The 12,737-nt window shown below is 46.8% G+C and overlaps 2 protein-coding genes and 2 long non-coding RNA genes across 7 annotated transcripts; 2 read left to right on the top strand and 2 right to left on the bottom strand.

Annotated features, from left to right (window-relative positions):
- Positions 1–1,573: 1,573 nt before the first annotated feature.
- LOC148886935 (high mobility group protein B1-like) lies at positions 1,574–6,161 on the top strand. The gene is made up of 5 exons (XM_089016615.1): positions 1,574–1,720; positions 3,994–4,178; positions 4,917–5,062; positions 5,133–5,307; positions 5,455–6,161. The coding sequence occupies exons 2-5, from the start codon at positions 4,032–4,034 to the stop codon at positions 5,614–5,616; spliced, it is 630 nt and encodes a 209-aa protein (XP_088872741.1). The 5' UTR covers positions 1,574–1,720; positions 3,994–4,031; the 3' UTR covers positions 5,617–6,161.
- On the bottom strand, positions 5,707–7,381 carry LOC148886936 (uncharacterized). Its single transcript, XR_016117806.1, has 2 exons — positions 7,269–7,381; positions 5,707–7,122 (listed from the first exon to the last, which is right to left on the bottom strand). It is a non-coding gene; the product is annotated as an uncharacterized LOC148886936 (long non-coding RNA).
- LOC148886937 (ubiquitin-like protein 3) lies at positions 7,323–11,138 on the top strand. Its single transcript, XM_089016616.1, has 5 exons — positions 7,323–7,872; positions 8,924–9,032; positions 9,108–9,194; positions 9,514–9,591; positions 10,502–11,138. Exons 1-5 carry the CDS (start codon positions 7,846–7,848, stop codon positions 10,552–10,554), a joined length of 354 nt encoding a protein of 117 aa, XP_088872742.1. The 5' UTR covers positions 7,323–7,845; the 3' UTR covers positions 10,555–11,138.
- Positions 11,139–11,630: 492 nt separating this feature from the next.
- On the bottom strand, positions 11,631–12,526 carry LOC148886938 (uncharacterized). Of its 4 annotated transcripts, none has more exons than XR_016117805.1 (2): positions 12,371–12,515; positions 11,631–12,087 (listed from the first exon to the last, which is right to left on the bottom strand). It is a non-coding gene; the product is annotated as an uncharacterized LOC148886938 (long non-coding RNA). The 4 variants fall into 4 exon arrangements; XR_016117804.1 differs by having other exon boundaries at positions 12,326–12,515; XR_016117803.1 differs by having other exon boundaries at positions 11,632–12,087; positions 12,316–12,515.
- Between the last annotated feature and the right edge of the window lie 211 nt (positions 12,527–12,737).

Consider the following 12,737-nt stretch of genomic DNA (forward strand, 5'->3'; position numbering starts at 1 on the left):
CAAGCAGACGCCATCTTGTGGCACCTTCCTGATGCAAAAAGGACAAGCGGGAAGAAAAGAAGGACACGAAAAGCAAAAGATCATTTCCTTGCAAATGAAATGAGAAATGAAACACGTCATCTCATCCAGCTCTCTCATCGGAACCACGTTCGATGAGAGAGTTAGCTATCTCAAGCTAATTATGCGACACGGGACAGATTATTTATCCTCACTTTGGGCAGCAGGTTTTGGGCAATAATCATACATTTCATTTCAAGTACCTTTCAAAGCTCTCAAGGACACTTTACAGTCACAGACAAGCATAGATACAATAATAAATAAAATACAATTATAAATAGAAACAAGACATAAAGCTACACATTTCTATTTAGAATTGTATTTTATTTATTGTTGTCTGTGACTGCAAAGTGTCCTTGAGGGCTGTCAAAGGCGCTTGAAATAAAATATTATTATTAGTGTGTATAAGTGCTGAAGAATGAATGCGTTGTCATGTTATTTGTCATTTAGTTTAGTTTAGTTTTTTGACTTTAAGATGGCGCCGCAAGCGTGTCTGCATTTCCAGCAGCTCCTGTATTTTATTTTTCTACTTCTTTCTTTCCTTTCCGCTTCCTTTTATAACTTTGCAGCTGTTAAATGTCCATTTCTCCACCCACTGCGAGACGAATAAAGGTACATCCGATCCAATTTCATCCTGTTGTCAATGATGGCGAACCAGAAATGCTCGCTGTTCACTGCATAGTGATGGAGAGTGGAAATGCAGCTGATACTACGTTTGTCTAGAACTGCTATCCCATAGTTGACCAGCAGATGGCCGTGCTTTATTTTTCTTGATATTACGTTGGGTTGTTGACACTTCCGGTACAGGCTCTACTTTCCGCGCTTCGTTATTTCACTTTCATTTTACTGAAAAGATGGCGCGAATCGACATCATTTATCGCTGTATTGTTTAGCAAGGACAAGATTAAAAAGGACGAAGATCAAACGTTCTATTTGGGAGCCGAAAGCGGGCAACGTGGTTTGTACGATTTTATTGCAGACGTTTTATTTCATTGACGTAAAGTCCAAATGTTTGTGTAAGTAATAGCTATATTGTTATACTTGTTTGTAGTTTTACGGTGGTGTGAAATCACACGAAAGAATTCACCATCAGTACAAAGAACCGGAGTCCTCTGTTTGGAATGGAAGCACGGAGAGTAAAAGCTCTTTTTTTTTTACTTGAAGTACGTATTTGTACTGCTACTCAAGCACAAGGTGTGATTATTTGAGGCACCTCGGCTCCTTTGTGTGAAAGAAACGAGCGTATGTCGACGACTCGGTGACGAGATGCGAGGACCGGGTCGGACGAGACTGTCTTCAGCCTCGCTTCGGCTCTTCTCCTCGGCCGCGGCGCGCTTGAAGAGTGGGCCCGAGTCTCGCGAAGGACTCGCTGCGGCACCGGCACGAGCGGCCGCGGCGCGTTTAGCTCCCACGCTCATATTTTCACATCCACGCGCTCCCGGAAAGCTCCGTGACGTGGGAGGGACGCCAACCAATCGACACTCGTCTTCTATCGGGACAATGAAAAGGACGCGGCCAATCGGAGGAGCGGCAGACCGCGCGTCGACCAATGGCGCGCGAGCTCCGTCGAGAGTAATGTTAGAGAACGGAGCCGTGAAGACGCTGCGTAGCTGCTCGCACAACAGCCATTGCCCAGCGTCGAGAGCCCCTTCGCGGTCCTTCTGTAAGTACGCGTCGGGATTTCCGGGCTTTTTTCACACCGACACGAGCGCAAAAATAGAAAATAGCTCGCCTCCCTACCCGCCATTAACAGTTTTGTCGTGTCCGAACGCGAGACGCGAAATACCGACGGCGAAGGTTAAAGAGTGGCGCCGACGACGGGGGGAAAGTGTGAACAAATGGGAATATTCGCCAATGGCGAACTCAACGGAAAAGCGCGGATCTGACAAAGCGAAAAATTTCGACTATTTTTTCCCGATGCGGTAGCTACAAAATGGAGTCCGGTCGTCTCGCGGCGACGGCGTCCAAAAATCCGAGAAGAACGCTTCGTCGGCGGCGACAATGGTAGCGGATTGGCCGTTAGCGGTTTCCCAGCGTCGTAAGTCAAGTCATGGGAAAAAAACATGACGAAAATGCCGCAAAAGTGGAGAAAAAGAAAGAAAGGCTTGAAAACGACACCGTCGCGTGTGTTTGTTGACTCGCGAGGCCTTCAAAACGATGTTTTACATTAAAAAAATGAGAAAAGGACGAGACTCCGCGCAAGCTCCGCCGCTCGCTTGACCGTAATGGCTGACCGAGCGGATTGCCGTCGGAAACACACAAGGGCGAGCGGCAACTTTTCCGAGCGGCTTTTCTCGCCCGCGCAGCCCGACGGCGGCGAAGGCTCGGCGGGACCCTCGCGGTGCGGCTCGGCGGCGGCCGCGCAGGGAGCCGAGCTCGCGTCTCGGTCCGCTCGCGTCTCCGCCGACACAAAGAGAAGGAGGGGAGCCATATTCCCCCCGCCCGCCAAGACGAGAGCGCAGCGGCCATTAGGCGCCGTCGAAACGCCAGCGAGCCGATATCGGGACGCCGCGAGCGATGGAAGAGGAGCGGCGTCGGAGCTTTCGGAGGGACCCCGGGAGCTCGCGGCCGGCCGGAAGGAGACATTTGAGGGCCACTTTGTTTGACGGCGAGGCCATTTGCGCAAAATGGAAGAAGAAATCTCGCCGCCGCCGCCGTCGTCGCTGTTGTGACCTCCTTTTCCGAGCGGCGATGAGCGCCATGACCAGCGAACTCGCCGAGCGCTCCTCCTCTTTTCTCGACAACTTTCCGCCGCTCTTTACGGAAACATTTCAACACATTAACAAAAAAGAAACATTTTTTTTTTGAGGGGGCGGCATTTATTTTCTTTATTCGGACGAACAGGGGTTGGTCGAACGCCGCTTTAATCGGTGTTTTTAATCACAAATTCAGCCTTTAATGTGAGATGAGCGCGTGTGATGTGCGCCACAACCGCAACATTTTAGATTTGGATCGATTATTCCACGTCAAAGCAAAGAAGTTCCCCGCGTCATAAAGTGTGTTTATATGCGGGGTGGGGGGCGCTTTGTCCCACCGCCGTAATGAACACGTCGCCTTCCATAATGAACGCAGATGCACATTAAACGACGGAGCTCCCCCCACCATCGCTTACTGTAACGGTAGGGATGTGACAACATTTTTCAATAATAATGCACACATTTATAATACCATATTAAAGTGCATTTAAATAGCTTCCAAATGATGTACTGAGGACAAATAATAAGGAAATAATGGCATTTTTAATTTTGGAAATAGGGGATTTTCTGCCTGTAATGACATAGTTAAAATAATGAAAAACCAAGTTCTTTATTCCAGTTCATACGATCATAACTTAATTTTTGGCAGATATTAACGAGTAAGGTACAGTTGGAAAGCGTTTGAAACAGAAAAGATTCCAACTAGAAATGAGCAAATCTCAACAGTGGAATACAGGCCGTCAGAAATCCAAAATGGCTGTCACTGAATACTAGGAAACAAAATTGCCAGCTCTAGAAATCGTGACGCTAATGCTTCTTTTTGCTTGAAACTTTGCAGTTATGGAGAAAAATAGATATTCTACCACTTCTATGAGTTATAAAAATACAACTTTGTTACCTTTATAAACTGTAGTGTTAGCAAAAAGAGCGTCAACTTCAATCCATTTTTCCCCCCCGTTTCTTGTTGTCGTATTGGGAAATTTCAAGAACCAGCATGGAGGGAAAGGTGTAACACGTCATCATAAGTTGCGTAGCTTGCAAAATCCCACCAAAAACCATGACGTATGTCACAAAAATGCAATGATATACGACTGCGTGTACAGAGTGCGCTCAGTTCACTGGACAGAAACAATGGCGGTGGAATATAGCTCACTGTAGCGTAGCTACTGTCAAGGTGAATGTTTGTCAATTGCCCCCATTCGCACACATAGACAATTGCAATGGACTTTTCTTCTTGCAGAATAACGCGTTTGGCTTCAGGTGTTTTCTCACGCCAGGATGAGGAAAGATCCGTCAAAACCCAGAGGCAAGATGTCCTCCTACGCCTACTTTGTGCAGACGTGTCGGGAGGAGCACAAGAAGAAGCATCCCGACGCCTCCGTCAACTTTGCAGAGTTCTCCAAAAAGTGCTCCGAGAGATGGAAGGTGAGCAAAGACTCTTTGGATTGGATATTGGATGTCCCTTTATCGGTCTCGCAGTGGAGAAATTGACATTTCGCAGCAAAGTTATGAGAGGAAAGGAAAGAAAGAAGTAGAAAAAGAAAATACAGCTCTCGCGGCAGCCATCTTGAAGTAAAAAAAAAAACATTAAAAAACAAAAATATGGAACGGATTAACAATTATTACATTGATTATAATGGAAAATGTTGTTTCGGTTTTTAACAAAAATAACAAAATGCACATGACCACACAAAGACGCGGAAAGTCATTCATTCTTCAGCACTTGCTGTACCCTCTTTGTGACATGAAGCACTCTAGATGAAAGAGGAGAGGATTGAATTGGACGTACCTTTAAATTTACATTTCGCAGCAGCAGAGGAAAGGAAAAGAAAAAGTAGAAAAACAAAATACCGGAGCTTCTAGAAAGTTTTACAGTCGCAGGATCAGTTTGTCTGTGGGTGAGCAGCGGCAGCCACGTGCGGCGGCGTTCATTCACTCAAGCCAGAAGTAACTCAAATGGATAAAAAGATACCTTGCTAGGTAGATAGCTAGCTAGCTAGCTAGCTAATAGATGGCAACGCAAGCCAGTGTTGACTCGACCCGGAATAACTCTGATAGAAAGTTAGGTAGCTAGCTAGAAAGCAGTAAAACGGCGAGATGAACATTGGACCCGTGGCTGTAACCCCCCACCTCCTTTTTGTGTGGCCCCCGGGGGCGCGGCAGACCATGTCGGCCAAGGAGAAGGGCAAGTTTGAGGACCTGGCCAAGCAGGACAAGGCTCGCTACGAGCGCGAGATGATGAACTACGTGCCTGCCCGCGGAGGCAAGAAGAAGAAGTTCAAGGACCCCAACGCCCCCAAGAGGCCCCCGTAAGTCAGGCGCGGGCGGGACACCCCCCGCGGGGAGGACCCGGCCAAACCAAACGCTTTGCGCTCGCAGGTCCGCCTTCTTTATCTTCTGCGCCGAGTACCGGCCCAAAGTCAAGGGCGACACTCCGGGCCTGAGCATCGGCGACGTGGCCAAGAAGCTGGGCGAGATGTGGAACGGAACCTCGGCCGAAAACAAGCAGCCCTTCGAGAAGAAGGCGGCCAAGCTCAAGGAGAAGTACGAGAAGGTGAGGCCACGCCGGCCGGCGCCAATGGGGCAATCGCAGCCATTCGTACAACATCGGCGGGGTTTTTGTAAAACGGCAAAAGCCTTTGCGGAATCGGCTTTAGGCTTTCACTTTGTCATTCATTCTTATTATTCTTGTGCGTTTCAGGACGTGGCGGCGTACCGCGCCAAGGGCAAAGCGGGCGGCGCCGGGGGCGGCGGCCCCCCGCCGGCCAAGGCGGCCAAAGTGGAGAAAGACGACGACGGCGACGAAGATGACGACGACGATGAGGAAGAAGACGAGGATGACGACGACGACGACGACGAATAGTCGGTCGTGTCTGGGCGGCGTCGGCGCCCATTTATTGTTTTGGAAAGCATTTGCGACGTGAGCGAGTGAGCGAGCGTGCGTCACTTGCGGAAGCAAATCCATTCGTTGCGGTTGCGGGCGGACGGACGGACTGGCTTTAAAAAAAAACTGCATAAAAGAGAAAAAGGCTGTGTATATCACTTGTTTTTATGCTGTACAGTTTGTTTCTCCTTTTTGTATAGTTAACACTACACACGTCTGGTTTCCATCTTCTCTTCTTGGGCTTCTTCTGCTCCTCAGAATCCTCGTCCGGGGGCGTGGGAGGGGCCTTAGCGTATTTAGCCTAGCTCGACGTGCACAGCACATAAAAAAAAACAAAAATGTTAGAATTGAGTGTTGCTGTTTTTTGTTTTATCGCTGTTTGACGTATCACTTTGACTGATCTTTATGTACCAACCACTGTTAGAGCAACACCACAAGAAAAAAAACAGACTGGGGGGGGCCAGACTCATTTATTGTTCAAATTGAAATTGCTTCTAATGTCAATAAACATTTTTTTGATATGCGTTTGTTTCCATAACCTTTGTGTGGAAACATATGTGCTTATATCAGAATCGGAAAGCCTTTATTTGTCCCACAATGGGGACATTTGCAGTCCACAGCAGCAATTTGAAAGGATAAAAAAAACAAGATATTCTAAGCATAGTACAATAAAAATGTCCGCAGAGTTCGATGTATACTGTAAATGTGCAAAACCGTTTCATAAAAAAAAAACTAATGCAAGAATCAAAGGTATGTATACCTCTTGAGTACAGGTTTGCTTGCAACCAAATGGAAGTTTGGAAGACATCTTGGGAAAGCCAAAAATGGACAGAAATAGCTGAAACTCTGCCGAATGCTCTTCCATAAACTGAATAACGTGTGGTTGTAATTTGAAATCGATAGCTTTTTAATCAAAGCCACAATTGACATTTTCACGGGTACGCATCTTTTTGGGTCGCCCTGTAGAATCGGAATCATCTTGATTGCCAAGTATGTAGAACACACAAGGAATTTGTTTCCGCTCGAACACGCTGCACTAGTATCATCGACTATTAAAGTACGTACCACAAAGGGGACATTGGTACTGTATAGAATAGATATACGTCCTCTAAGTAGGAACTTGAAAATGATTCCTGGCGACGTCTGTTGGACGAAGTGTATCGGTATGAAGAATGTCCTGTAATGACCAGGATTGTCCACTAGATGTAGCTCTTGTCCATCGAAAATGGCTCCTCGGGTTGGACGCGCGAGTGCCGGAAGTTGTGGATCCCGCCCGCCTGCTTTGAAAACCGACTTCAAACATCCCGAAAGCAGAACATATCCATTGAATTTCCGTGTCAAAAATCGCAAGAACGTCTTTAAACAACCTTCCGCGTTCCTTTGAATTTATTTCCACCTGATTGGCAATTCCGGAAGTCCGCGTCGCGCACTGGATTGAACCACTGTGTTTGGGCACAAGGGGTTGTTGTGGTGTCGAGTGCTCTCCTGGATCCAAATCAAGAATGAAGTTTTTGATACCATTTTATTCTGACAACTAAACTAAGTTAATGGAATCCAAAGTCATCTTTTAAACCCAACTCTCAAAGTTGGACTGTTTGTTGTCTGACAGCTAAAAAGCTAACTGAACTCACCGATCAAATGTGGGTCAGTCCAGACGGGCGGCGACGTCACCACCCAGTCGATGACGACCCCGACGAGCCAGTCCGGAAAACGCCGAACGCCTTTTTTTGGTTGACTTTTTCACATTGTTTTGTCGCCTTTTCCTCAAATTCTTTCACGTCGTTGGACTTTCTTCTTCGGGCAACGAGCAAGCGACAGAATGTGCTTGGGCTTGTTAGCGTTCGTCATGGCGTAGCTTTCTCCCCCCCCCCTTTCAGTCCTTCGTCGTGTGTCTTCTTTCCGGTGGCGGCCGAACCGCGTTTGACTTTCGGGAGTGGACCGCAGCGGACGGCGGCGACTGGCCTGGAGGGGGTGGGGGGTCTTTCCACGAAGAAGGACGCCTCTCGAGCTCACCCGGCGGTGGACATGTCGGGACTTGCCTCTGGAGACAGTTAATGGACAACCGGGACTGATCTGGACTGGACCCGGTGCCAGTCGGTGTTCGGGTCCTCTCCAAGATTCGTCTCCCGAGACTCTGACCAAAATACATACATTGATCGATTACCGGCTAAGAGGGAGGATACCTGAAGTTGGAGAACGACCTGCAAGATGTCACCGAGCTCGTCCCAAGACCTGGTGAGGCCCAGCAAAAAAATAACAATCCTAAACATTAAAATCCTCCAAACTCGAAAACGACCTCACTTCAATTTTGTTTATTTGGTGGAAAACATAGCAAGCTAGCTAGCTAGGCTAGTTAGGCTTTTTATCTATTTGAGTAACTTCCGGGGTGAGTGAACGCTGGCGTGTGTGGCTGCCGCTGCTGACCCACAGAAAAAAAACTGATCCTGTGCCTGTAAAGTGACCTTGAAAGTTTTGAAAGGCGCTTAATAATCAAATGTATTATTATTATTATTATTATTATTATTATTATGAAAAGATTTGTCTTGCAAAATACGGTTTTCCTCTCGGATTTAAAAAAATCTAACTTCCTTTTGGTGCAATTAAATTATCGAGTCTTGTCTTAGGTAATAATAATAATAATAATAATAATAAGCGTTCACTCAACCAGGAAGTAACTCAAATAGATAGAAGGCCACATAACTAATAGATAGCTAGCGAGCCAGCTAGATATCTAGCTGGCTATCTATTAGCTCTATAGCTATCTAGCTGGCTGACTTTATTTATACAGTACAGTTTATTTATTTAATTACAATACAATAGCACATTTATCATCGATAAAATAAGGTGTATTTTGTGTCGTTTTAAGACTTAGAAAATGAGAAGATGATGTTTTATGGGGCCCTGGGAACGGATTATTCTCATTTTAATGGTTTCCTATGGGAAATGAATGTTTGGAATACACACTATTTGCCTTACACACACTTTCTGGGTACCAATTAAGTTCGTAATCACTGTATATGGATGGTAAATTTTATGTTATTATTATTAGTATTTTTTGGGTGGCAACTCGATTTCATCGGATATTTCACAACAGGTGCAGTCAAACTTGGGTTTTTGTCCATAATCCGTTCCAGAAACCTGTTTGAAAGCGTGTTTGTCTTTGTTTTGGGGGTGGGGAGGGAGGGAGGGAGGGAGTGGGGGTGCCATCTGCTCAGCTTTTTCCATGCGATGTGTGAGAGTGCTCTCCTTCGTGGCCGATTGCAAATGCGTGCCTTGCGCCTCGCAGCTCAACCTGCGACTCATCCTGGTCAACGGCGAGACCAAAGAATTCGTCTTCTCGCCCGACGACTCGGCGGCTGACGTCACCAAACACGTTTACGGCAACTGGCCCGCGGGTGAGACGCCGCCTCCCCCCAACCCCACTTTTTTTGACCTTTGACCTTTGACACCGACCTCCCCCCCGTTTGCAGACTGGCAGCAGGAGCAAGTCGGCAGTCCCGACATCCTGCGGCTCATCTACCAGGGACGCTTCCTGCATGGCAACGTCACGCTAAGAGGTACACGCTAACACGCACGCTGCGTTGCTAAAAAGCCACACGCAATGTGTGTGTGTGTGTGTGTGTGTGTGTGTGCGCGTTATTTTAATGAATGAATTCATGGATTTTTTTCCCTTGGGGAGCATAAAAGGACAGAGGAAGCTCAGTGTTCAGGACAAGTGTCCTTTGAGACAGACAGGAAGTCAAACGGGGGTGCGTGGTGGGGGAGGGGGGGGTGATGCTTCCTTTCTCACATTTCTTCCCCCACCGCCCAATCAGACATTTTGAATGGTAATGCGCCATGTCAAGGTTGTGACGCGCGTGCGTTTGTGCGCGGCAGGTTTGAAGCTTCCTGTGGCCAAGACCACCGTCATGCACTTAGTGGCCAGGGAGACGTTGCCCCAGCCCAACTCGCAAGGTAAACCGCAACACCTCACTCCTTTATTTGCCCCCACTCCCCACAAGAAGTCAACATTCTGGCAAAACAGCGCCCTCATGTGGCGACACTGGAAATAATCATCATCATCATCATCATAATACATTTGATTTCCAAGCGCCTTTCAAAACTCAAGGTCACTTTTCAGTCACAGGATCAGTTTTTCTGTGGGTGAGCAGCGGCAGCCACACTCGCCAGCATTCACTCAACCCGCAAGTAACTCAAATAGACAGAAAGTGAGCTAGCTAGCTAATAGATAGCTAGCTAGCTAGATAGCAAATATATCGGGAGCTAGGTAGCCAGCTAGAGCGCTAGCTAGATAGCTAGCTAGCTAAATAGATATTTTATAGATAGCAAATATATGGAACTGTATAGTGCCACTTAGCAGTTTTTTTGACAACGATACTAGTGCAGCGTGTTCTACCGGAAACAAATTCCTTGTGTGTTCTACATACTTGGCAATAAAGATGATTCTGATTCTGATATAGCGAGCTCGGTAGGCAGCTCGCTAGCTAATATATAGCAAATAGATAGCTTGCTAGCTAGCCAGCTAGATAGCTCAAGTGAGCAACATAATGTAAAAAGACCAGGAAGGACCCATTGTACAATAATAATAATAATAATAATGCATTTCATTTCATTTCTAAGCACCTTTCAAAACTCTCAAGGTGACTTTACAGTCACAGGATCTAGTTAACAGATAGCTAGCTAGCCAGATAGCTATGTTGACCTCTAACCCTCCAACTCTGTCACGTCAATCAAATGGACTCACTGAAAGCCTCCGTGTTTTGGGGCTAAATGGCATTTGCATTCATTTTTTTGGTGGGGGTCGGGGGTGGGGTCATCTGGAGGTCAACGTGCCCACTTGTGACGGAGTGTTCTGTGTGCTCAGGTCAGAGGAACCGCGAGAAGAGCGGCGAGCGCAACTGCTGCGTCATCCTTTAAAAAAACAACAAAATGGAAGCCTTGAAGACCCCCAAACAGAGTGCCCCCCCCCACCCAAGATCCACGGGGGTTGCCATGGCAACGCCGCGCCTTCTTTTTCTCTGTTTTGGAATTCAACCAACCTTCACCCGTGCGCGGGCGCACCGCTGGCGGCCATCTTGTCGGCCAAGAAGAAGAGAAAAAAAAAACAGCGGAGGAGGAGGAGATGCACCGCAAAAGCAAAAACTGGGTGACGGTGAAAAAAAGGTGCGCTTGTTGAATTGGTCAGGACGTCCCCTTTGCACCACCATTGATTGATGGACGGTTTCATTTTGAAATGTCATCGCTGCTAACTGCTAATTGACGTTGCAACCCGCCGTGTACGTTTGCATTTGTGAAGACCTCTGGCAATGTTTGTCCCTTCCGCGAGGGGGCAGCATTTGCTTTTTGTCGACATTGTTACGGCTTCAGCTGTTGTTCAAGCGCTATATCAATCCATATGTTTTGTATTTTGTACAGCCGCCCCCATTTCAAGCTCAGATAACCCCAGACCCATATCGCTTAGGAATCAACTCTTTTTTTTCTAATAAAAGAAGAGAGTCTTAGGTTTTTAACGCTATATTAAATGTTGATGTAGTCATAAAAGTCAATAATCTGTGGGTCCATGAATTCGAGTAACAATGACAAAAACCCTGGCACTGGAGTGCACTCATTTTATAATAATAATAATAATACATTTGGTTTCTAAGCGCCTTTCAGAACTCTTAAGGTCACTTTACAGTCACAAGATAAGTTTTTCTGTGGGTGAGCAGTGGCAGTCACACGCGCCAGAGTTCACTCAACCCGGAATCTCCCCGGACCCGCGTGGGTTTTCTCCGGGTCCTCCGGTTTCCTCCCACACTCCAAAAACACGCACGGCAGGCAGATTGGCCACTCCAAATTGTCCCGAGGTGTGCGTGTGAGAGTGACTGTTGTACGTCTTTGTGTGCCCTGCGATTGGCCGGCAACCAATTCAGGGTGTCCCCCGCCTCGTGCCCGAAGACAGCTGAGATCGGCTCCAGCAACCCCCGCGACCCTAATGAGGAAGAAGCGCGACGGAAAATGAATGAGATGAGATTATTATTATGATGCAGATTATTTTAATCGGTGAACAAGTTTCAACATTAACATGGGCAAATCGGATGTTCTTTGAGAAAGAAAGGTGAATCTCGATGCGACCTAAATTCCGCCATCTTGAGGTCCAGGCTTTGCCTCGGCGAATGGGAGACACCCGGGGCGTTTTTTTCCGGGTGTGTTCAGGCGGGCGTGCCGTTGTCCACCCGCCGCCGGCCCAAGTGCTCCTGTCGCAGCTCGTGATAGTCGCTCATGCATTTTTTGAAGGCGCCAACGTGGCTTTGGCAAGCTCGCCAGTCCTGATGCTGGGCCATGCAGTCCTGCAGCGCTCGGTGCGGTTCGCCGCAGCCCGTGCGAGCGATCATCTGCTCAACGGGGTCTTCGGCATCTTCGCCGTCCGCCGTCTTTGCTCTTCGCTCATGAGGAGAATGCGACGTCATTCTGCGCACAAAACGTACCGTTGCCATTAGTTTCACAACATTGAAATTAATCGTGCTTATTCATTCAATGATGGACGAATAACGCCGTGACATTTAGTGACTTAAAATCTTATCAAGAGTATCAGCGTTATATGATAACACACACACATTCAAAATGTGATCGTAGGTGAGATTTTATTGGTGTTGCTTGACTAAATGTGTTGTACATTACTGAGTTATGGCAACATACGGAACAGTACTTGAGGTGAGTTTTACGTTCCCCGGTCGAGCCCACTTGTCCTTACGTCTGAGCAGAAGTTCAAAAGCTAACCTGTTAGCATCCCCCGGTTGTCTCTATGTATCCGATAGTGATAGCAAAGTCATAATCGCATAATTTAAACGACAATGTTTTGGTTTGTGGAATGGAGGGGGAAATATTTTAGTGTGAGGCTAAGGTCCACCAGTTAAATAATTCCCCTGAGCAACGAATGTTCCGCCTACGAAAGAGATAACAAGATAGCAACACAAAATAAAATCGCGTGTTAGAATTAATCGCGTTTTGTTCATATTAAATGGATTTTTCTTCTTAATTTAAAGATTAATATACTATTATTATTATGATTATTATTGAAGCGAATAAGCGTTCTCTTCCTCTTCCTTTCATAACATTTC

Source organism: Hippocampus bargibanti, linkage group LG16 (assembly GCF_051943395.1).
Source record: "Hippocampus bargibanti isolate YZ-2025 linkage group LG16, ASM5194339v1, whole genome shotgun sequence".
NCBI classification, from domain to species: domain Eukaryota; kingdom Metazoa; phylum Chordata; class Actinopteri; order Syngnathiformes; family Syngnathidae; genus Hippocampus; species Hippocampus bargibanti.

What these genes read in the sequence shown, in the direction of transcription:
- LOC148886937 (XM_089016616.1), top strand. Translation starts at nt 7,846, where the DNA reads ATGTCACCGAGCTCGTCCCAAGACCTG. An exon ending in TTACGGCAACTGGCCCGCGG is followed by an intron (nt 9,033 to 9,107) that starts GTGAGACGCCGC and finishes CCCCGTTTGCAG; the next exon opens with ACTGGCAGCAGGAGCAAGTC. An exon ending in TGGCAACGTCACGCTAAGAG is followed by an intron (nt 9,195 to 9,513) that starts GTACACGCTAAC and finishes TGTGCGCGGCAG; the next exon opens with GTTTGAAGCTTCCTGTGGCC.
- LOC148886935 (XM_089016615.1), top strand. Translation starts at nt 4,032, where the DNA reads ATGAGGAAAGATCCGTCAAAACCCAGAGGCAAGATGTCCTCCTACGCC. An exon ending in AGTGCTCCGAGAGATGGAAG is followed by an intron (nt 4,179 to 4,916) that starts GTGAGCAAAGAC and finishes GGGGCGCGGCAG; the next exon opens with ACCATGTCGGCCAAGGAGAA. An exon ending in TCAAGGAGAAGTACGAGAAG is followed by an intron (nt 5,308 to 5,454) that starts GTGAGGCCACGC and finishes TGTGCGTTTCAG; the next exon opens with GACGTGGCGGCGTACCGCGC.